This window comes from Peromyscus eremicus, chromosome 2, assembly GCF_949786415.1.
Source record: "Peromyscus eremicus chromosome 2, PerEre_H2_v1, whole genome shotgun sequence".
NCBI classification, from domain to species: Eukaryota; Metazoa; Chordata; class Mammalia; order Rodentia; family Cricetidae; genus Peromyscus; species Peromyscus eremicus.
The window spans coordinates 54,385,161-54,409,416 of record NC_081417.1 but is presented as its reverse complement, the minus strand read 5'-3'; the positions used below and the strand labels follow the sequence as shown (position 1 = coordinate 54,409,416).

The window sequence follows — 24,256 nt, the reverse complement described above, 5'->3', positions numbered from 1 at the left end:
ACCAGCACACTTTAGTCATTTAAGAGTATTTTTTGGTCTTTCATGTTAGAATTTCAAATTTCATTTTCTGTATAGACTCTCTAAGGGTAATATGTCCTCTGTTACTTCATGTTAAAACTCCAAAACTTACATCAGCACAAACCAATAGTTAAGATACGTTCCCAAAAGGTTTCGAGCTCCCTCCCCAACTATGTAGCCCAGGCTGGATGGGAACTCACGATTCTCCAGGCTCAGCCTCATGAATGCTAAGATTACAAGAGTGCATGCTACCATGTTTGGCTCTGATGCACACTCTTCTGAAGCATAGTAAAGGAACCAATGAATAGGAAGAAAAAAATGTCACAAGACACTCCAAGAACTGAGGTCTTGAGTCAGGAGAGCAAAACACTTCCAAATGTTCATTACCTCATCAATCCGCTCATTAATTTTCTCTTGGCCTTGTTCAACATCTTCAGGTTCTGGTTCTTCATTCTCATCTTGATGCTTTTTATGTTTGTTTGAATTCCCAGCATCCAAATTGTCATCTTTAGCAACCAGTTCAGAATCTTCCTAAATGAAGAAAGAAAACTGTCACACATCTAAGAAACTGCTTCTATATGGGCTAGTCCTCAGGTACAGATGACTTCTGCTGGTGGACCCACCCCATACAGATAACTGGCAGACAGGGCACTAGGTCTGCCTCAGTGGCAGCAAGTATAGGGTGGAGAGTGGGTCTTGTCGACACACCGTACTCTGCTCCTGCATAGCCGCCCACCCTGGCGTTCTCAGCGAGGAGCTGGGGTGCAGCTGCATGGGGAGCACTGGCTTAGCATGGGTGTTTTTAAAGTTCCCTCCTCCACACCACCACACCACCTGGGAGGACTCAGGTCAGGCTGCTGCAGGCTCAGTGTGAGCAAGAGAAGCAGAAGAGATGGAAGAAAGAGAAGAAAAACAGAAAAGGAAAAGCAGAAGACAGCAGGGCACGGGCGAGGACCAGCTCCTCAGCTGGGGCCTGCACTCTGGGATGGGGACTCTTAATGACCTCATCCATTCCCGGTCCTGTTTCTTCAGCTTTCCCGCCATCTTCCTCATCTTCTTCCTCATCATCTCCCCAAAGCCTCTCATCTAGTTTGTCCGCTTCCTCTCCATTGAGATTGCCCATCTGTTTATCCAGGTCTCCATCTTCACTATCAGATTTCTCATCATCCTCTTCTGAAAGGGAACATGCTAAGCTTAGTTAGGTAGACCCCTCAACCAATCCAGGTCTGCATGTGGAAAAGGCAAAGACACCTCCTGGCCAAAGTGTCATTAGGATCTACAGAACACTGTGGGAAGATGCCAAGGATTTCTACCACGTTTTGCAAATCATTTGGAAAAGGACTTTCATGTGTGAGTAAACAGTGGGAAGAACTGTTGGGATGCCTGGTTTTGATGCTGGGGAGGACACTTTACAGGATCTAGTGGCCACACTTAGGTTTAGTTACTATTTGTACCTATGAAGTGATAGACAAGTTCGAGTCCCTGATCTTTTCTTTGAACCCTTTCTATTCAAATACTTCACTATGCATCCGATGTAGATCAACTACTGAGAATCTCTTGCCTTCATCTTTGCTCATCCTGCCTCCTTTGCCGATGGGTATATTCTTTTTTTTTTTTTTTTTTTTGGTTTTTCGAGACAGGGTTTCTCTGTGTAGATTTGCGCCTTTCCTGGAACTCGCTTTGGAGACCAGGCTGGCCTCGAACTCACAAAGATCCGCCTGCCTCTGCCTCCCGAGTGCTGGGATTAAAGGCGTGCGCCACCACTGCCCGGCGCCAATGGGTATATTCTTATGCATCACTGGCAATCATTCTACATTTCCTCTACTGTAAATTGCCATTCATTTCTTTTTTTTTTTTTTTTTTCCGGTTTTTCGAGGCAGGGTTTCTCTGTGTAGTTTTGCGCCTTTCCTGGAACTCACTTGGTAGCCCAGGCTGGCCTCGAACTCACAGAGATCCGCCTGGCTCTGCCTCCCGAGTGCTGGGATTAAAGGCGTGCGCCACCACCGCCCGGCGTCATTCATTTCTATAAAACCTTTGCTTAGAATAAGACACTGTAGTTCATGTTACAAGTTTCTGCTTTTGCCAGTAATTAGAGTAAGTACTGGATTATGGCCAAAGAACAGCAATTGATGATGTGCTGTAAGAATTATACTGTCATGTTATAATGCTAAGAGGAATACTAATAAGATGTTAACAAAACAAAAGCTGATTACAGAACGCAGTATGATCTATGTGTGTGCCTGCATGTCACAAATGGGAAAAAACATACCAGTATTAAGTGGCTCATGTGGTGGGCTTACCAGTGTTTATTTTATTCCTTACAGTTGAGTAACAGACATCTACTGTATTTTTCCGTTATTATTGTGTGTATGTGTGCATGCTCATGAGTGAGGTGTGTGGAGGTCAGGAAATCCACAGCTGTCAGTCCTTGTTTTCTACTTTATGAGACAGGGTCGATTTTTCTGCTGAATAAGGCTAGTTTGCCTGCCAGCTTCTAGAATTTTCCTGTCACTGTCTCCCATCTGCCCCTAGGAGTGCTGGGATTACAGATGCCCATGCTGGGTTCTGGGTCTCAACCCTGGTCCTCATGCTTCTAAGGCAAGTGCTTTTACTCACCGAGCCATTTCCCTTAGTTCCCTAATATTTTTATAATAATTAAGGACAAAGTCACTCAAATAAATTCAGAGCCAAGCTGTCACAGTTCATCTTGCTATTCTGGATTTCTCTGCAGAACACTGAGCCACTTCATCCAACAAAATCAAGGTTGTAGCTCACTCAAAGGAGAACCTCCAAACCTGTAAATCTCTGCCTTATGGGAAGAGTGTCATGGTATACACAGGTGCTAATATGATCTGCAGTTAACCTGAGCAACCAGCTTGTTGAAAAGAAAAAAAAAAAAAAGTACAACAGCCTCCTTATTGAGATCCTACAAGCTTCTGTAGAAAATATTTCATATCCAAAAAGCGGAAAATGACACATCTCAGACCTTCTTCAAGCTCGCCATCATGCATTTTCCCATCGAAGTCTTCTGACATCTCAATGGCATTATCCTCGCCTTTAGTATCAGGTTTTGAGTTAAGGTCCTCCTTGTCCTCTTGACCCTTCTGAAATGTATCTTCTACCTTTAGGAAAAAGTATAAGAGCACTGGTGAATGCTGTGCTGCCTGGACGCTTCAATTCAAGACTGTAAGTGCCCAGGTTAACAGTGTGAAAGCTCTCTGCAGCAAGACAGAAAACACACAACAGGGAATCTGATCAAGACAGTCACATGCAGTAATGTATGAAGGCTTGCTTTACATTTCCAGAGTAAGTCTTTATTTTACTGCTTTTCTGATCAGAGAATACAGAATTTTATTTGGGCTTTCTTCGTGAGAATTGTAAAAACAGTATCATCAAAACACACACACACACACACACACCAAAAAAACCCCCCAAACCACAGTAACAATAACAAACATATAAAACCCCCAAATCAGTATTCCAGAGACAATTTTAAAGAATATGAATTCTTCCCAGGAGTGGTTATTAAGTCTTGAATCACAGCACTCTCCAACGCAGAGTTACAGGGGGATCCTATTGAGTTTGAGGCGAGCCTAGTCTATATAGCAAGAGTTCCAGCCCAGTCAAGTCTACATTCAGAGACTTCGTCACAGAAAGATGAGGAAAAAAATCCAGCGGTGTAGTCGTATGCACCTGCTATCACAGAACTTGGGAGGATCAAGTCCGAGGTTAGCCTGGACTACCTAATAACATGGAGACTCAGCACTCCCCCACATACCAGTCTTATTATCCCAATCTTTTCTCTTTGTTTTTTTGCCATTTTGATCTTTAAAACAAGAGTGCACAAGGGTGCACTTGGGGATAGAGAGAGGGCTCATCAGGTAAGAGAACTGGCTGCTTCTCCAGGACTTGGGTTTGATTCTCAGCTCTCACGTGGCAGCTCACAACTGCCCCGTAACTTGAATTCCTGGGTATTCAATGCCCTGTTTTGGTCCCCGAGGGCACTGTGTGCAGACATACATAAAGCAAAACCTCCTTATACATGAAGAAAAAAAGTCTTAAAAATATTTATGTAAATTAAAATTTAACAGTTTTTAGTAACATTTTATCCTACTTAATGTTTGCAATGGATTGTACTTTATTAGTTTCCCATCATTTTAAATCTTAAATTAATTTTCATTTAGAGAAGTACTATATGATTGAATTATATTAGAGAAATATAGAAAATTAAAAAAACAATAAAAAGTAGAATGCCATCACATAAACACCAGTCTAAGTTTATTTTTAAAATTTCTTTTCAGTTTTCTCTGCCAAGAAAAATAATTTGTATTAACTTAAAAAAAAAAAAGTTGCCAGGTAGTGGTAGCACATGCCCTTAATCCCATCACTTGGGAGGCCGAGGCTGGCGGATTTCTGAGTTCCAGACCAATTAAGGCTACACAGCAAGACCCTGCCTCAAAATAGTTGTAATTTTATCTTAGATACAAATTTATGGTTTGATTGAGATTAGAATAGTGGCAAAACAAAACAAAACTTTATATGCTTCCAAGTCACAGATGACTACTTTAAATGACCACTAGCAGGATAAACATATACACATTTATGTTTTCCCAAATGAGATATATTACAAAGCATTGCAACACAGTCCAAAAATATGAACATTCAAAAAACCCCACAAAGTTTACAATTTCAACAAGTTTTTGTATTATTTTATATATATATATATATATATATATATATATATATATATATATATATATATATATATATAAATAAAAATTTTTTTTAAAAGACAGGATCTAATAGTCTAGTGTGGCCTGAAACGCACTATATGGTAAGGATAAACCTTGAACTCTTGACCCTCTTGCCTCCACCTCACAAATGCTAGAGGATTAAAGGCATAGGCCATCACACCTGCTTTTCAATGTAAAAGACAAAATATATTATTGGCCAACACTGCCAATACTGTTTAATTTAATCATCACTTGTAATAACCAAATCTTTTTAATCTTAAAATTACTACTACGAGGACTGGTGGGATTTGACCCCTAGGACCCACATGGTAGAGAGAACCAACTCTACAACTTGTCCCCTGACCTCTTAAATGTGTGTGCCTCACCCCACCCCTTCACAAAATAAATAAAATGTAATTTAAAAATTAAACAAAACAAAACCAATTATCCTCAACCCCCAAAATACTCTGCAGAATTATCAGCAAATCCACATTTAAAAACAAACTGTAAAGGTCATTCCTTCCAAAACTATAATCATAACCAGTGGCTGAGTTGGAAAGGTCCTTTGGCTTTTAGGTTTTTATTTAAAGACTCACTCAAGTTTGAGTACCTCTAGGACTACACAGATCAGTCTGAGGCTATTGGCCTAGTAACAAGTTTACTAGACACTGAAGAGGAGAGTCAGCTTATGCACGCAGTGTGAACCTACCTGTTCCTCATTTTCTATCCGGTCACTCACATCCTTCATGCCCTCGCCATCTCCGATCCCACCTCCCTCGTAGTCATGGAATTGTGTTGCTCCCTCTCCTGCTGAATCTTCCATCAATTCTTTAGGTAAGCAAAACCCCTGGAGGAGAAAAGATTCAGCAAATGCTGTTATAATCATACTGGAAATGCAGTAGATTTTTGACATTCTTTTCCCTCTTGGAACTGGCAGGGATCATGCAGTTTCACAGCTTGACATTGTAAGAGTTTAGCTTTGTAGAGGTCTCTAGCACACAGTAATGTTAAGTTATCAAGACAAAAACATGAATGAAATATATCAGGATAGTTAGGGTGGAACCAGAGCAGATAGAAGAGGAGACAGGCTCCGTTACAAGTAAGTAACAAGACTGATTGATTTGGAAAGAAGCTTGTAAAGAAAGTACTAAAAGTAATGGCTGTAATCAGAAATTTTATGTAACAGAAAACACGATATTGGTCAATCCAAGGATGCAAATGCACTAAAAAAAAATGAAGCTGCCAGTTATCAGAGATCCAAGATGAACAATACCAACTTTGCTATAATGAAACAGCTTTCTGTGGACTCAAATGTTTTAATCACAACCCAAATCTATCACTGAAGCCCTGTGCCTTATCTACACTAAAGTTCAGCATCACTCAGAAAGGCTGTATGACTTGGACACTTAAGCACACTCAATTTCAAGGTGTGTACATTTTCAGAAAGCTGTCTGAAAATGGTCAAGTATTTTCCTACTGAACTACATTACCATAATATATATATATATAAAATATTATATATATGACAGAAGATCTTAAAACTTGCAAATCCCCCTTGTCCAAAGGGGCTATCTAAAGACTGCTGCCTTCTCATACGTCAGCCTTCCCTCCCTGTCGATTTGAAGTCTTCAGATATCTCTTGAGCTAGACTTACAAGATATATATATATATAAATATATATAATATATATAAATATAAATATAATATATATTTATATATAAATATAAATATAAAATATTATATATGACATATGTCACATATATATGACATAGTCATAGGATTTCTCTGTGTAGCCCTGGCTGGCCTTGAACCCAGAGGTCTGCCTTCCTCTGCTCCTGAGTGCTGAGACTGAAGGCGTGTGTGCACTACCACTGCTTGCTTTATATTTTCTAACACTCATTTACTTCTCTGTGTATGGAAAGAAGTTGTGTATATCCACGACGCATGTGTGGAGGTCATATTTTCTAACACTCATTTACTTCTCTGTGTATGGAAAGAAGTTGTGTATATCCACGACGCATGTGTGGAGGTCAAACTTGCAGGAAATGGTCTCCCTTTCTACCACATGGGTTTCGGGAATTGAAGTTAGGTTGTTAGGCTTGGTGGCAAGTCCCCTCACTGGCTGAACCATCTCACCTGCTTCTGAGCTAAATTATTTTAAGAGAGGTGTGTCAGATATAGGCAGATGAATGAGTCCACACAGGAAGGAGATTCAGATACTCTTGGCAGAGCATACCACTATAGTAGCTCTAGACTGGACAGCTACCAGGCTGTGCTGCTATGGAGCTCAGGCTGAGGCCTGGAGCACACAGACAGAGACAGACATCAAGGCATCTTCTACAGTGCACATTATCCTTCCATTCTCTTTTGTATAGTTTTTTCAAGAAGTAATGAGAAAGAAGACAGATGGGCAAACATGAAGACCTATAACTCAATATACACAGATTCCTCTGGATATGAGGCCTCAGGATGACTTCCCACTTTTTAACTCCAGGATTTTAGAGAATAAGAATTTTTAAGTGTTTAGAAGTCTAGACACCTATCTTATTTGTAATCTCCTACCTCATTTATATTGTACTTAGCTGAAGAAAACTCAGGATACTAAGGAAGAAATCAAAGAAAACTTTTAAAAGTCATTTGAAGGTGGTGCTCACAAAAATACGAATAAATATAGTCAGATCTACTTGGGAAAGTATCCAACCTGAGTCCAAGAACTGTATTTCTACATATTGCCACATCTTCTGGATTTCACTGCCTCTGAATCAAGGGCAGGTCTACACTCTCTACAATTTTGCTGCTTTTCACCGTAGTACATATGTCTTAATGAAAGAACAACTTTCTTTTCTTTAACACCAAGAGCCCCCTTTATCATTTAATCATAATCAAACAGCCTTAAGGATCTATCTTGCTCAAGAGATATCTGAAGACTTCAAATCAACAGGGAGGGAAGGCTGACCTAAGAGAAGGCAGCAGCCTTTAGATAGCCCCTCTGTCAAGTTTTAAGACCTTAGTGGAAACCTGCTTAGCAATCAGTTTTCAGATCAAGATCTGAACCTCAAAGAGATAGACCACCTCCTGGTATTTCTGACAGCCCACCATAAATGCCCAGCAAGCCCTGCAAAGACGTGAAATGCCAGTATGTTCCATGGCATTCCACACTGACAGTCCTTACCTTCTGGGCGAGCTCTGTGAAGGTCTGGGCAAGCACAGAGAGCAGCTTGGCAGTGCTCCGGTGAGTTGCCAGAGACAGGGTCAGGAAGAAGAGGATAAGGTCTGAGAAGCTGCAGAGCATGGGGACCAGGCGCACTAGCAAGCAGCAGGACTGGCTGAAGACCTGAGACAAACAGATGCCCAGTTACACTGCTGAAGAGGCATCCATCCCCTCTGGAGAGATGAGATGTTCCACAGCTAGACAGCATGCCACACAACTCAGGGAGGTGCTCCAAGTCGTTCATGTAAGCTGCATGTGTTTTAACCCCATCTCCTAGCTCAGAGACCTTCTCCTTACACACATTCATAAACATTCACTGTATATTCCCAGCCAATCATTTAGTTAGTTAACACCATCAGTATCATCATTACTACTACTACTATTGCTACTACTATTATTGTTTTTGAGACAGGATCTTACCCTGTAGCCTAGGCTGTCCTAGAACACACCAAGTAGCCCTGGCTGGCCTTAGATTCATGGTGATTCTCTTGCTTCAGCCTCCCAAGTGCTGGGATTACAAGTCTGAGCCATGAAACACAGCATACAGCATTATTATTACTGCCTCCTAACATGAGTGTTGGGAATCAAACCCAGGTCCTCTGACAGAGCTGTACACATTCTTACCCACCCAGCCGTCTCTTCAGCCCAGCACTTTACTTTTTTAAAGAAGGATTTATCAATGGATTTTACCAGCAGACCAGAGTTGGCACTTGATGTAATGAAACGAAGTAACAACGCCCTACAAATAAGCTGCTTCTTAGGGACGGAGCTTATGTCTGATGTAGCATGTGACGGGGTGGGACACAGTGGTATTCTGATGGCAGCAGTTTTGCACCTATCAGAGCTTATCAACGACCAAGTCCTCAGTGAGCTGGGCACCGGGGTCTGCTCAGAACCCTCCCCGTGGAGTGATGAAGGCCGGCCACTCTCCTCATCCACTCTGAGGAGCAGTGGTCTGCTCCGAACAGAGGGTACCTTGTGCTTGGTCGTGCTCCCATCCTCACTGCAGGACTTTAGCCTCTCCAGCAGCTCCGAGACAGAAGAAATGATTTTCTGGACATGTAAAGTGCTCACACTGGCCCAGAAGTCGTCCTCTAACAGTTTGGTTAGATGTCCTGGCTGGAGTCTCTCAAAGCCTGCCTCTTCTTTCATTTCTAACAATACAAGAGGCAAAACAAACCATTTCATATCTCTACTCACGAAGGCTATGTCTAATACCTGTCTTTAGTTAGCCCAAGTAACAAAGCATTAATGAAATGAATCGGATTACTCTAAAGTTAATTTTCGCACAACTTCAGCCATACCATCCTCTCCTTGTGGTCTCTTTTCAGTGGGGCTGTCTTCAGCTTTCTTACTGTTTCTTTCTGCTAAGTTCTGGATGGTGCAGAGGATGGCCCGGATGGCAGTTTCTATTTGCTCTGAAAAGTCTTCAACAAAACTTTCCTCCAACATCTGGTTTCCTAGTAAGCAACATGGTATACAGCAAAGCTGAATCTCGAGTAATACCCATTGTTAAATGGCTAAGTAAAGTACTCTATTATTTGCTAGTCCCTATGAGAAGCTGTGATGGATCCAAGGATAAAAAGACAGATTCCTTGCCTGTTAAACTATGAAGCCCATCATTTCATATCAATGTTACAAAAAGAATACAGAAAAAGGAGGAAGAGGAGGAGGAACAATAGTTGTGTGGCGTGTACAAACTCTTGAGTTGATCTTACATATTGGCCTCAGGCATCTCAGCCTAAGGGAAGCTCTAACAGTCTGTGCTCCTCTCGGGCACAAACCTAACAGGACAGAACATGTCATCACCTCACTTCTAAGTTCTCACCTCCTTGTTTGTGTGAACTGAAGAGACGTGCTTTCCAGGCAGTGAAGTCATTTATGGCTTTACTAACTTCTCCTCTTAGATATTCCAGGCTTTCAACTAATGCCATTTGTGCGTCTGTTTGCTCAGCCTCTATCTCTGGAAGAATGAACAAGGACTCTAGGCCTTGCAAATGAGCTGACACTTGGGACAGACAATTCAGCCCAGAAGAACAAACTTCAAAATCTTCCCTGCAACAGAAATATCACATGTTGAAAGCAAGGGGCTACAGCCAACACCTCCTCCCCTCTCCCTCTAACCACAGCAAACAGGCTGTACCTCAAAAGCTTACAGTCAGATGGCACCAAGTGCCATGCAGGTTTGCTGAGTAACAGGACACCAGCACAATTCTTTTCCTGATTTTAGCCCAAGGCTGAAGTCTCATAAGCAAGACAGACACACTTACCATGTATGGAAGAGGGTCTCACAAGACTGTTGTCTAATTTTGTCAACACCAGCTTTCACAGTTTTAATGGTTTCCAGCAGCTCTGTCAACCCTGCAGCTGACTGCTGCCAAAGTCGATCTTGTCTCCGCATCTGGCAACCTGATGGCAGCTGACTTCTAGGTACTGGGGATGGGTAGCTCAGATCAGAGGGAAGTAAGTCTGGCATTGCCCCCAATACTGGCCCCCTGGTATCTGGTCTTCCCAGGTGGGGTGCAGAAGGCTGCTCCTGCACTGGAGCATCACTGCGGCCTCCAGTCGGCCCTGCACTGGGACAGCACTGGAGGAGCCAGGAGAGCTGCTCCAGCAGGATCTGGCTCTGCATGGCCAGGTGCTGCAGTCGTTCTGTCCACTGCTGCACACTGTCCTGAGGTGGGAAGGCCACAGGATAGACGGGAGGCCCAGTCAGCCTGCTGTGAATCTCCTGCACACAGCCGAGGAGGTTCCTGTGCAGAAGAATGTGGGGGAAAGGACAATGGCATCTTCAGGTTGTTTATAAAGAGTAAATATGTCTGTACACTTCTGAACAAATATGGCTTTTTCATGTAATTTCGAAGGGCTAGGGATGGAGCTCAGTGGGAGAAGACCAGTTCACCAGCAGGGGGCCAGGACTACATTTACACAGACACAGACAGACAGACAGACAGACACATACACACAAATGGGGTAGGGGTGGGGGTCATCTAGGTATAGGAAAACAGGTAAAAAGTCTATTAAAATGCCTCCCCAAATTAAACACATTCTTCAGTCTTTCAGGAATGGCATCAAAACTCATACCATTACCAGCTGAACCTAATCTGCCAGCCAGCTAACAGTCACAGCACTGCAGTGATTTCAACTCTTACTACCTTGCAAATGTACTCTGTTTTGCTAAATAAGCCCCAATGAACTGAGGAAAAAACAGAAGCCAAACTGAATACGGTTTAGAAATATTGTCTCTCAGCCAAGAATCCACTCAACAGGCTGACAGCTTTCCTAATGTCCTCATCTTTTAATTATCTGTTTCTATTTGGGGAACAAACTGCCACCTGGGGAAATCTAAAAGCCTGACAGAGGCAGACTTATCCCCAGTCCCAAAGATCAGGAAGCCCCTCAACCAAGAACACAACCCTGACTTTAAGCTTATCACAGTGAAGGGCCTCCCTCATTCCAGACCCAGCTCACAAAACTCTTTTTACTGTTTGCCTAGGCCCTGCCCTCACTCCACAGACCACTTTTCTCCAGACCATGGATAGTACCATGGCCTGGCATCAAATGAAGCAGTAGGACCAAAAGAAACTATCTAGCTCTTTGGGCAGGCTCAAACCCACTTCTGAGAGTGGAGGGTATTCCTCTCGGCTGATCCACACAGATCCTCCTAATTTGTGGAAACCCTTCCCGCGAGAACATACCTGAGGATGATCCACTGCTCAGTCAGTGTGGTCAGGGAGCGGCGCTGTCGGATGAGAAGCTTCATCAAGTGTGCTGAGAAGCCTTTACACCTGTCAACATTACCCATGCCAATCTCCTGGCAGAGGGAAGAGAAAAAGCACGCTGAAGGCAGTGCTGATAATCTCTGCCCTCCCCACACATGCACCAAACTATTTCTTCCTCAAAAAACAAAACAACAACAACAAAAACAATTATGAGTTTGTTTTGCCTGCATGTATGTATGTGCACCATGTATATGTCTGGAGGTCAAAAGAGGACTTCTGATACCCTGGAGCTGGAGTTATAGACAGTAATGAGGCACTAAGTGAGGGCTGGGTACTGAACCTGGGTCTTTTGCTCCTAACCACTGAGCCATCTTTCAAGCCCCCGAAGCTATTCCTTGAAACTTAGGTGAACTTATGCACATACAGTGAGTGTGAGCAGCAGTACATCCTGTCTTCCAGCAGTGGCTTTCAGACTAGCTTCTAGAGACCACTGACATCCAGGGGAGGAATGAGGTGTAACGCCAACTATGGATAGACGTGGTCTGTCCTCAACTCACAAGAGTAAAGCTGGTCCTCTTGGCAAATGCAGTGGTACTTACTCTCAGCCGTTCTAGGATCTACACTATTACACTGATTTAAATTTAACCAGCTTGTTATTGCCTGACAAAGATGGTGACATGGATGAAGACAGCAGATGCTTTCCCCAGCCCATGTCCGTCTACCTTGACAGGAGTTGCTAGGGCTGCAGTAAGCCTGGTGTGCCGTGCCAGAGAGCGATAAAAATACTTCTGGCACCCATCCCACAAAGATGAAATTTCTGTGAGGAGCCTAGAAAAGAAATCAAGCAACTTATTGTATTAAAACCACAACAACCGCCCTCTCTGTCTTCTCTACCCTGGAGCAGCTCTCCCGCCTTGGCCCCTCCCCACTGAAAATGTACGCCTGCTCCATGGTCGTCTCCACCCGCTCCTTGATCAGGAACCTCTCAGCTGCTGAGTCGTCCGCTGTCTGCAGTGGAGTTGAACCAACCACAGACGTGGACAGACGAGGGCCCCAGCAGTTTGGCAGTCCCTCGTCCTCTGACCTCACTCATCCTTAGCCGCAGCTTCCAAACCAGTGTCATTTCTAGGGACATGGACACAGCCGCCAAGTTCACTGGGGCTGGGGCTGCTACAGTTGGGGCGGCTGGCTCTGGGGCTGGGATTGGGACTCTTTTGGGAGCCTTATCATTGGTTACGCCAGGAACCCTTCTCTGAAGCAACAGCTCTTCTACGAGATTCTGGGCTTTGCCCTCTCAGGGCCATGGGGCTCTTCTGCCTAATGGTGGCCTTTTTCATCCTCTTCACCACATGAAGCAGCTGTCTCCACTTCCACCTCCCGTAGTTCTTTCATGTCCCGTCTGCCCTGTGTTCCTTTTCCTGTACCTCCCCAGGAAGTCTGGGGAAAGTGCTTGGCTCAGGTTTGACAGAGAGAAGACAAACAAACAAACAAATAAACAAACAAACAAATAAATAAAGCCACAACAACTGTGCACTGAAGATCCCAAGGACTCAAGACTTCGAGTACATTTAGGCGTAACCCGGTGTCACCAGTTGAAATCGATGTGTCTGTGAGGAGGACACTTAGACTGTAAGCGTTACCGGCAAACAAGAAACAGTAATGGTCCGTTTTCTCTGCTTAAACCTTCACAAACTAACTTGATGATAGAAAGTACGCCTTATAAACCCCGTCGTCAACAGGGGCTAATCAGGTAACAAAGAACCAGGGACAGACACACACAAAATGCTAACAAGGCAGGGTTAACAGCTAACATGGGCCCACACAGGTGCTAGAGAATAAAATAAACTGGAAAATACGTGTCCTGTCAAATGGAGAGGGACAACTCAGTCACAGCTACATGGGGACCAATTAAGAATGCAAGCCCATTTGGCAAGCTATCTTGAAAAACTGTAACTCTAGAAAGCTGGCCTACAACTTCCCCTTTTACAATGCTGTTCTGACTCAATCTTAAAGTCCCACAAAGACACTGAGCACTACAACACATGCAGATCACTTTAGGGACCTCTAGGTAGATGAAAACATGGGCAGCTTTTTCTCAAGGTAATCGGTTCTCAAACTGAGTATTTTAAAACTCACACACACATACAAGAGACAGCAAAACTATGGCCACATTCCCAGCTGTCAATCAGGTCAAGTAAGCAGGCCTCAGGGAAGCAAAGGAGCAGAGCAAGAGGACACGGGGTGAGGCTGCAGGTCAGCAGTGAAGGACACAGCACACACACCAACAGAGCAGGGTGGCACACACAGGAAAGGCAGAAGAAAATGAACACTTTGTGTACAGGTGCAGGTCCTTTTGTAATCTTTAACTCTCTTGGAAGCTGAGTGACTTCCTCAATGTACAATTTAAAAACAAACCAACCTAGCATCGGCCTCCCGAGTGCTGCTGACGATAGACAACGCGCTCTGGAGATCTAACGGGTGAAGGTGAAGCGACTCTTGAGGACTTTTTGAACGGGCCCAGGCAAGACCTTTTCGATATGACAGACCTAGGAAATCAATAGCACTCATTAATGCACAGTAACTCAGTGAGAAAAGCTGTGTCCTCTAATGCCCCCTCTCATCAAAGTGAAGTCTGTGACATGTATCACCAGAAACTTGTCAGAAATATGGCTTCAGGTTGCCAGGGGTGATAGCTCAAGCCTATAATCTCAGCCCATAGGAGGGTCAAGGAAGAAAGATCATGAATGAGTGTGAGGCCAGCTTGGACTATGCAGCAGTAAAGAAACGCACCAACTAAAACAGGATCAATCCTTGCACTTTAACACGATTCCCTAAGTGACTGTTCTCTACCTGTGATAGCAGAGTATAAAATACTGCTGAAAGTGGAGTATCAGTTCTGAGATACCTCACCACAAAACTTGAAAATGTGTGGGAACCAGCAGTTCATTGTAGCATCTTCCTTTGTATGCCTGGAACTCTTAGAACGACATTCCACAAGTTTGTCTAGTATTTTGTTGTATATGGCTTCAGGAATTTCCCCCATGTTACCACTACCCCGAGGCTGATTACAGGGGCGGCTGGTTTAAGAATGGTTAAGAGTGCTTGCTGCTCTTCTTGATGATCCTCAGTTCAGTTCCTAACACCTGCACTAAGTAACTCACAACTGTCTGTAATTCCAACTCTAGGGGAAGAGATTCTCTCTTCTGGTCTCCATGAGCAGCCTCACACATCACATGTGTACATACTAAAACTTTAAAATAAAAGCAAAAGTTGGTAACTACTTTCTAGTATTTCAGAAGCTACCCTTACCAATTTTTGCAAGGTGTTTAAAGAGATCCGACAAAGCTCGATGCTTCTGCATGAGAATGTGCTTGGCTTCTGATTGCTGCTTTTCTTTCTCAGCAGAGGGATTCACATTTAAGTTCTGCAACTCACTTACAGAGGAAATCACTTCACCTGTAGGGAAAACATAAAATCCCAAGGCCTTGTTAATGTGTGCACATTTGCTCTATGTCTAGGACCTCCTGTGGCATGGGGGCCATAAGTATCGTTCACCTTTCACCTGCACTTTTAACAGTCCCTAGCATCTGGCAAATGTTCAATGAACTGTCTGAACTACACTTGTAAAGATGTATGGAAATGGGAGAATAATGTAACTCTTAGCTTTGTTATGTCTTTAAAATAAACCAAACCAAACCAAGGAAAACCTATGTATTTAGTACCAACAGTGTAGTTTATTATACCATGAATTTTAATCACCCAAGGGGAATATCTGATAATTGTATTTCATTCCTTCCCTATAGCTAGTATAAACTAAATGCTTTTTTAATCTATACAGCTTCATACAACTTCATAAGCACTTATCTGTAGTGCTAATTCATTTATTTATTTTTGTTTTTGTTTTTTTGAGACAGGGTTTCTTTCTCTGTGCAACAGCCCTGGCTGTCCTGGAACTCACTTTGTAGACCAGGCTGGCCTCGAACTCATAGAGATCCATCTGCCTCTACCTCCTGAGTGATGGGACTAAAGGTGTGTGCTACCACACCAGGCTAAACTATTTTTAATGCTTTATTTTTACTTTCTGTGCATCGGTGTATCGCCTGCATGTATGTCTGTGAGGGTGTCAGATTCCCTGGAACTGGAATTACAGACAGTTATGAGCTGCCACATAGGTGCTGGGAATTGAACATGAGTCCTCTGGAAGAGCCATCAATGCTCTGAACTGCTGAGCCATCTCTCCAGTCCTGTCTTTAAAAGCTCCCCCTTTTTTTTTTCCTTTTGGTGAGACAGAGTCTCACTATGTAGCTGCCCTTGAACTCAAATATCCACCTGGGTCTGCCTCATCACACCTGGCTTCCACTTGACTAATCTTTGTTTTTAAAAGATTTATTGTTGGGTGGTGATAGGGAACAACTTTAATCCCAGTAATCTGGAGGTTGAGGCAGGAGGCTCTCTGAGTTTGAGGCCAGCCTGGTTTACAGAGTGAGTTCCAGAACAGCCAGGGCTACACAGAGAAACCCTGTCTTGGAGGAAAAAAAAAAAAAAAATTATCTTTTTAATTTTATGTGTGTTAAAAGTTTGCCTGCACATATGTCTATGAACCATTTGTGTCTGGTGCCTGGAGGCCAGAGAAAGGTGTTGGATCCTCTAAAACTGCCATGCAGATGCTGAGGCAGAAAGTCACTAGCATCCTCGAGTTTGAGACCCACCTGGACAATACAGAAAGACACAACAACCAACCAAGATCAAGGCAGCCTACAGTTCCTGGATCACATGTGAGGACAGAGGGATTAAAGAGCCTCTAGATTATCAGCAGGCCTCAGCCTTTGGACTTGGATTTTTAGCACACTTGTTTCAAAAATGACCCAGGTCCCACATCCCAGCCATCGGAGCAAGTCTCCCTTTTGCCCTGGCTGTTGACACTCACCAGTGAACTGGTCAAGGCTTTCCACCAGGTTAGGTAGGGGGCTCTCCTTCATAAACATCAGGCACATTTTCCTCATTCGCTTTGAGAGTCTTGGCAAGCGACGCAGAAGCTCTCCTTCCACAGACAGAGGACCAGCATCCTGACATTGCTCTGGAACTGAAGCCTTGGAGACAGTATAGGGTAGTGTCACTACCAAGAACCAGAGTAATATTTGTTCCCTTCTCCCCACTTTTTTTTTTTTTTCCAAGACAGGGTTTTTCTGTGTAGCCCTGGCTGTCCTGGAGCTCACTCTGTAGTCCAGGCTGGCTTCAAACTCACAGCGAACCACCTGGCTCTGCCTCCCAAGTGCTGGGTTTAAAGGCGTGCACCACCACCAGCACCACCAGCACCACCAGCACCACCAGCACCACCAGCACCAGCGCCGCCCAGCCGGAGTAAGTTTTAACTTGATGGGCACTAAATTTATTGAATCAACTTCTCCCCCCATCTTCCTCCTTCCTCACTCAGCAAATACAAAAATCATCATCTCAGGAATAGATATAAGCACATATAGATGGATGTTTAGAAACCTGAATTACTCTTTTGTATGTGACTGAACTAGCAAGTCATGAGCTTTTAACATATCAACATAGGATGAACAGTCAGACTACAGTCATCATGGTACTAAACCAAGGCAAATGGGCTCAGCAAACCCCACTTGTACTACTATTTACCCTATCCTCCTTGTCCCAAGGACAGCTCACAGGTCTTGAGGTCCAGTATCAATTACAGGAAGAACTTCATCCCCTGTGGCACATTGTCTTCACCAGCACCCAACCCTGAAATCCCTGTGCTGTCATCATCAGCACATCAAACATTTTCATCAGGGTGACAGCAGCGAGCTGACAAATAGTCCACTGAAATTTGCCAGCATATGGAGCTACACGCAGTTGTTACTAGGCTTTCTGAGATTCTAAAAAAGCTCAGAGACCTAGTTACTGACTCTATGAACCCCAGGATGGGCAGTCCAGTAAGATTCAAAATGAGTATTCTCTGGAGGAATGTTCTTTATACCTCGAAATAAAAGGCAGGAGCAGCCACCTGTCAGCACCCACTCCAGAGCTCTGTCACTTCCATTTTCAGGAATTTTGCACACCATCTCAAACATGGTGCTGGAGAGGAACCACAGCAAGCATGTACACTCTGACCCGAGCAGGCACTGAGCAGCACTGCCCTGAGCACACATAGCAGCTTCCTCATCCAGCTGTTCAGCTGCACTAGCACATTCTATTGTCTGTAGACACGTGTATAGATGCGATCAGGTCACAGAATTTTTGTGGGTGTCACAGGAAACTTTTGGAGTTGATTCTCTCCTTCTAACCTTTATGTGGGTTCCAGAGATCAAACTCAGGTCATCAGGATTATATAGCAATCAGTTTACCTGCTGAGCCAACTGACTAGCCCAAGATCATAGTTTCTGCCTAATTCTATAGCATAGCCAGGCAAACAATCAAATGCTATACAGATCCAAAGAAAATCCCAAAGGCATTCCTTGTCTAGTTCCCAGTTCATCCCTTAACCTGAAAGATCCTGCTTAACTGCCTCGGGATTAAACATGCAGCACGCCACAAGCTAGTACCTGCCAAGCTGTCGGCTGTGCTAACAGGGTCTCCCTCAGTGCCCTGTTCAGACACTGAATGGGTGATGTCACAACTGCAGCTTCCTCTGTTGGCTTTGGCAAACAGTCAGGGTGTTCTTCCTTGTTGCTTTCTACCAGACATGACTGACAGGGTTCATTCAGGACAGCTTCAAATTTCTTCATGAATTTAAAGAGGGTCCTGGTCTCACATAGTAACAAATATAAGGTCAAAAACAAAAACACATCATTTTAAGAGAATTTGAAAGCAAATCTTTTATAGCTATGCTGATCTCCTTAGGTATTCATAATCATTTTGGACTTTTAGGGAAAAAATATGCCAAACACTGTCACCCCCACCTTTTCTACAAGAGGACACCGAAGACAGGCACACTGGGGTTGCTTTGCTCAAGAGAAATAGCTGGTGGGCGGCAGAAGACCAGCCCACTGGGCACATAGCCTGCTCTATCCAAGGAATACATTCTTCTTGCAAGTATATTTTGTTTGTGGTGGCCTGAGGTTAGTACAGGTTAGGCTAAGAAAACACTGAAGTCTTGCAGCCTTGCACATACAGAATTGTGGTTTTGAAAGGTTACTCCCGGTTTTAAAAGATAGATTACCTGTGTGTCTTTTCCACAGATTGTTTAATAGACCAGAAGCTGACATCATTCCACTTTGATATCTTCACAAATTCCTGAAAGACAGAGGAAGTTCAGGAAATGGCTTTATAAAGCTTGTACCCCCTTTTCTCCCTACATTATCTACTTGTCAAAGGTCAGAGGCCATCCCATCCCAAACACAGGACTGTATATCCGGGAATATGTAGAAGACTAAAGGGGAACCACGTATTTGCCTCAAATCAATCAAAAAATGATGATCAATGTTGATGCTCCCACCAGTAACTTATTTGATAGGCACTCCAGCTTAAAAATCACCAAGGTAGTCAAGTTACTCCTATCAGCGCTGGCTCTTCAGCCCTGCTTTCACTGAAGTAAAAAATAGAGGACTCTCCTTGCCCCAAGGCACTTCGTGGCCCCCATCCCATGTAATATGGCACAATCCTGAGGTAGACAAAAAGCACGGGAAAGACCAGCAGAGCACAGAATTTCCTGTGGTGGTTCCCCAATAAACACTACAGCCTCCTCCCCTTGTCTCCTGCCTCACGCTTACAAGGATCAGAGAACAGAACTCAAGAAAAGGGATGGGCTGATTCTGTTCTTTCAAGGGTGATTATGACAGCTCCTCATCTTACTTTAAGTTCCTTTTCTATGGGGGAGCGAAGTTCCACAATTTTAGCTTGGACCGGGTCAAGAAATTGCTTGTAAAAATGGTACAAATTCCACAGAACACTGCAAAGTGAATCTGGAAGAAAGGAAAAGGGAAAAAACATACTACTCACTGCAGGACTTCTGGTGCCAGCCTGCGCCTTCCTCATTCCCCATGCCATAAAATTATAGCACATTCCACAGTCAGGTTTGTTAAAAACTTGTCTGAGCTTAGCACTCCTCAAAAATGCAGGTTGTCACAAGCTGCCGTACTTTCATTTCGACTTCTAACAGACTTACTGCCATTTTTTTAAACAGATGATATACTGAGAATCTCTTTAAACCAATCCTTCAAATTCTTTTATGCGTCTAAAACTCATAAAATCAATAGATACTATGCTTATATTAAAAATGGCATATTAAAATGTCTGCCCCAGCTCTCATTCATGTCAAGCTATACTCAATTTATAGTGACAACTTAATTCCAAACCTGCTGGGGTAGTGACTGACATCAGCAGTTTTTATATGGGGCTTATTCTGCAGCAAGCTCCAGGCAAGTCACAGCTTCATAGTGTGACCATGTCTCCAAATAAACAAGCAGTGCATGGTATGTGAGGAAAAAACCCCTTACCTTTCCCTTCGATTTGTGGCATCAGTAAGACATGACAATGGAAAACCAGTAACATTTGGAGTCGTACATGGAATTCTCCCAGCGAAGATCCTTCAATAAACGCTTGTAATGTGCTGACCAGCAACATCAGGGTCATCTGCTTGTCATCTTTAGAGAGCCAAAGAGCAAAACATACATGTGCCTTCAACCATCCCTCCCATCCCTAAAATGCATGCAGTGCACCATCCATCAAAGGAAGAAGACCACTAGGTAGGTACCACATCAAACTGAAGCAAAGATTATGGTTACAGTGACAGACTTCCACATAAAACATTGTAAGTTATATATTAAATGCACTCACAGCAAAATTATAAAACATTAGTATGGGCCGGGCGGTGGTGGCGCACGCCTTTAGTCCCAGCACTCGGGAGGCAGAGCCAGGTGGATCTCTGTGAGTTTGAGGCCAGCCTGGTCTCCAAAGCGAGTTCCAGGAAAGGCGCAAAGCTACACAGAGAAACCCTGTCTCGAAAAACCAAAAAAAAAAAAAAAAAAAGACCACATTAGTATGAAGCAGCTTTAATTCAAGCATGTTAATTTCTACTTACACTGGGTTAGTTCCTGGACATACAGAATGGCATAACTTTATGATGACTGGTTCTCTAGAGCATGCAGTCACCAGCCTTACCTTCTTGTTCCTCTGTGCGTTCCTGCATGTGCTTCTCCAGCATCTGATAGATGGAGAACCAGTGCTTGGTGGATTTCTCAGTATGGCGTCTCATGGTATTATCCAAACTCATTGACCAGCAGCTGACCAGCAAGGAGTAAAGAAAAAGGCAATAGACATCTAGGTAAATCCATTTGCGATCACAAACTCACAGTTTAAATGCTCACTTTTTTTGAGGAGGTGGGGGGCCATCCTCACTAGGTAGCCCTGAGTAGCTTCAATCTCACAGTGGTCCTCCTGCTCTGCCTCCAAAGTGCTGGAATTTAAGACTCTACAACCAGCAAATATTCACTTTTTTTGTTTGTTTGGTTTTGTTTTTTTGAGACAAGGTTTCTCTGTGTAACAGCTCTAGCTGTCCTGGCTTTGTAGACCAGGCTGGCCTCGAACTCACAGAGATCCACCTGCCTCTGCCTCTGCCTCCCGAGCGAGCGCTGGGATTAAAGACGTGCGCCACCACGCCCAGCTAAATATTCACCATTTTTACAAATGGTCATAGAGAAGCTGTTTAGTTTGCTGCTTCAGAATGTATGGCCTGATTAATGCTTGGCTTTAAACTCTGTGACTATAGCACTTCTGTAACTGCCATGTTATACACATAACCCCCCTGGGGCAGGCAAGGAGAGCTCACTTACTTCAGCTCCAGTTTACGCCACCGAATGATCATCTGACTGACTAAATCAAGATGTTTCCGGAGAGACAATGCTCGACTTGCGTTCTCCTCCCAATCCTAAGCAAACAAACACTTTTGTTGCCATTATTCAACCTCTTAGTTACTTCCTCCTCCTCAGTAACATCTTGGACTTTCCTTAAGAGAAGACTACTGGGCACCTAACAACTTTTACTAATCACAGGTACAAATTCACATTGTGATACAACTCTCCACTGTATCATCAACAGTGATGTGATACAACATCACAGAGCCAAAGTTAGAGGCAGACAAAAAAGCAGTTTGTGCCTGTGTCAGAATTCCTGCTGCTGGCGTTTCTTCTTGAACAAACTCATCTGACTCCTTTCTGTCACGATGTGGAGGCTGTGTGGGGCTGTGAGAACCACCACAGGCTGTCCCAGCACATTAAGCTCCTAGAGCCCTGGCTACCAGGCTCCACCTCCAAACAGCTGCTCACTGGCACCAACCGCACCCCAACTCAGAAAGACCAAGAATCTTCATCTTTCTCTAAACCAAATTTTACTTTCTGTCCTAACATGAGTGTCAAAAGGGAAATCTTGTCAAAATACCAAAAACTAAAACAAGGAAGAAGAAATGATCTTACTTGTGCCTTTGCCAGAAGGATCTCTAAGCCATTCAGGAGCTTTGAGATGGGACTGGAAAGTGGGAAACCACGGATTCTGTCCATTACGACCAGAAGCTTAAAAAAAGACACAAGACTCGGGTAACTCAGTAGAACTATCAGTGACCAACAGTGAAGAGTCCAGACAGGAAGTTTTAGTCTATGTTTCACAAATACCTATTAAAACTCTGTGGAAGTGAACGTTCAGGGCTGTGGAACCCCACGGAAGGAAATCTTTTATAAGTTGCATTATTCTGGAAATAAGACTGATTCTGACTTTATTATTTCCTATATTAAGAGTTACTATAAAATTTGCTAAAACTGGCATGTTCTTCCTGCAGGTATCTGAGGAGCATCTTACTGGGTTAGCGGTAAACCATTGTTTCTGTGTACAAACATGCAAGTCAGCATCCCTGGAGACAGTCCGAGGCCACATCTGGGTAAATTTGGGTCCTTGGGCAATTCACCCTTGCTAGCTGGCTGCACTACCTGCTGAAGTACGGGGTGCTCTGGCCACTCCTCCAGCAACTGATTGACAGCGTCTGAAAACCCTTGAAGCACAGGTTGGCACTGCCGGGCTTCTGCCACATTGGGGTGCTGGTAGAAGTCATAGGGCCCGTCAGGCTTCATGGTCAGGTCTGAGGTTGCCTCCCCACAGAGGGTGTTATAGGAGAGAGTGCAGGCCAAGAGCTGACTGCCCAAGAGCTGGTCATTCAGCTCAACTCCTGTGAAGTGACAAGATCGTGGAAGAGTCAGTGAACTCAATAAGCCAGTTTAACAGTAAGTCATGAACATGTCAGAAACAATGAACTAATTGTGACTCAAGCCTTTTTCCAATGGAGTTCATTGAAGAGACCATGTTAGAAACTTCATGCAGCCAACTGACATCAAACCAGATTCTGTGAGTCTCAGATTGTTTTAAAAATATATGAGGCTAGAGACAGGGAATGCATCTCGATGTGAGGTGCTGAGGTTGTACTCCTAGCATCATAAAAAATAAACAGAACCTCAACAACAATCCCCATGGATCTGTTGGAAAAGCATGAAGACTATGAGAGGAAAAGTGGAAACAATTCAAGGAAAAACACCACACAAATCAAGTCCATATCTTTTCTCATCTGTATCACTGCAGACTTTTAAATCAATTTCTCAAATTTTTAAGCTATGGGAACTAGGAGCAGGGAACTAAATGAAAATGGGAATTTTGTTATCTTAACAGTTCTAAGAGTGGCAAGATTATCTACTCATTTTGATTTCCCAGGTGTATTAACGAGAACTTCCATACCCATCAGAGGGTAGAAGTGTGTCACCAGAGATGCTCCGGTCTGATAGCAAGACAGAAACAGGCTGAGGTAGTGCTTCACTTCATGCGGTGGTACAGTCTGTTGGTACCAAAGGGACCGTGCAAAGCTGAGGCACAGCTGCTGATGGATCAGCATCACTGCCTGCATTGAACTCTGGGACAGGAGAGCTGGGTCTGCGGCTTCCTCCTCTTCTTGCCCATCTGAAGCTCCTTCTTTCTCCTCTAGTGTGTGTTCTATCAAAATATCTGCAAAGTCCTAAACAGCAATAGAACAATTCACTTGATTACACTCCGTAGAAAATGAAGGAGGAGTGTGAACCATAGGAGAACAGAGCCATTACGATGAAACACTGAATGCTAACACAACTACAGAACAGATCCTGCTACCTTTTCATGCAGTGGGAACAGTTTCCTGAGCTCGAGCTCGTCTTCCTCCTCCTCATTCAGGGCTGTCCTGCAGCTCCTGCTCCGGTATCTGTACAGGCTGTTCTCTTGCTCTGCCTTCTCTTGGGCTATGCGTTCCTGCTCATCCCACTCATTGATGATCTCCTGAAAAGTTACATGGGCAGAAAAAGGAAGCATTCACAAGACATAGGCAAGACTCATCAATCTTAGCTTCTCACAAGTATGAAAGTACCATGGGCCCCCAAACACAAGCCAACAGCTAAGAAATAAAATCCCATTAGCAGAGAGCAAATAAGCTTCCTTTCAAGCTGTGTGAAGGTCTTCATCATTTTCCTGGCTTCTGCACTGTTACAATTTCAAAGGTTTACAAGTCTGCTACAGTGCAGCTGATCCTCGTGCCCTTTTTGTCAAGGGGTTGGGGGAGTTGACAAGGA

General features: G+C 43.8%; 1 protein-coding gene and 1 pseudogene across 1 annotated transcript in view; one reads left to right on the top strand and one right to left on the bottom strand.

Moving 5' to 3' along the window:
* Nucleotides 1–24,256, bottom strand: part of Mdn1 (midasin AAA ATPase 1) — a 147,124-nt gene that overhangs the window by 18,695 nt on the left and 104,173 nt on the right. Inside the window, exons 64-87 of the mRNA XM_059254075.1 lie at nucleotides 23,805–23,966; nucleotides 23,400–23,673; nucleotides 22,604–22,839; nucleotides 22,097–22,192; nucleotides 21,458–21,552; nucleotides 20,787–20,908; nucleotides 20,123–20,269; nucleotides 19,479–19,588; nucleotides 18,847–18,920; nucleotides 18,230–18,428; nucleotides 16,612–16,774; nucleotides 14,994–15,140; nucleotides 14,104–14,230; nucleotides 12,407–12,512; nucleotides 11,661–11,776; nucleotides 10,233–10,715; nucleotides 9,791–10,017; nucleotides 9,267–9,422; nucleotides 8,938–9,116; nucleotides 7,924–8,085; nucleotides 5,461–5,598; nucleotides 3,005–3,140; nucleotides 1,022–1,191; nucleotides 406–549 (exon numbers count right to left, since the gene is read on the bottom strand). Of these exons, the coding sequence (XP_059110058.1) occupies nucleotides 406–549; nucleotides 1,022–1,191; nucleotides 3,005–3,140; nucleotides 5,461–5,598; nucleotides 7,924–8,085; nucleotides 8,938–9,116; nucleotides 9,267–9,422; nucleotides 9,791–10,017; nucleotides 10,233–10,715; nucleotides 11,661–11,776; nucleotides 12,407–12,512; nucleotides 14,104–14,230; nucleotides 14,994–15,140; nucleotides 16,612–16,774; nucleotides 18,230–18,428; nucleotides 18,847–18,920; nucleotides 19,479–19,588; nucleotides 20,123–20,269; nucleotides 20,787–20,908; nucleotides 21,458–21,552; nucleotides 22,097–22,192; nucleotides 22,604–22,839; nucleotides 23,400–23,673; nucleotides 23,805–23,966 (3,969 nt within the window). The remainder of the gene's footprint in view (nucleotides 1–405; nucleotides 550–1,021; nucleotides 1,192–3,004; nucleotides 3,141–5,460; nucleotides 5,599–7,923; nucleotides 8,086–8,937; nucleotides 9,117–9,266; nucleotides 9,423–9,790; nucleotides 10,018–10,232; nucleotides 10,716–11,660; nucleotides 11,777–12,406; nucleotides 12,513–14,103; nucleotides 14,231–14,993; nucleotides 15,141–16,611; nucleotides 16,775–18,229; nucleotides 18,429–18,846; nucleotides 18,921–19,478; nucleotides 19,589–20,122; nucleotides 20,270–20,786; nucleotides 20,909–21,457; nucleotides 21,553–22,096; nucleotides 22,193–22,603; nucleotides 22,840–23,399; nucleotides 23,674–23,804; nucleotides 23,967–24,256) is intronic.
* Nucleotides 12,619–13,037, top strand: LOC131904420 (ATP synthase F(0) complex subunit C2, mitochondrial-like; annotated as a pseudogene).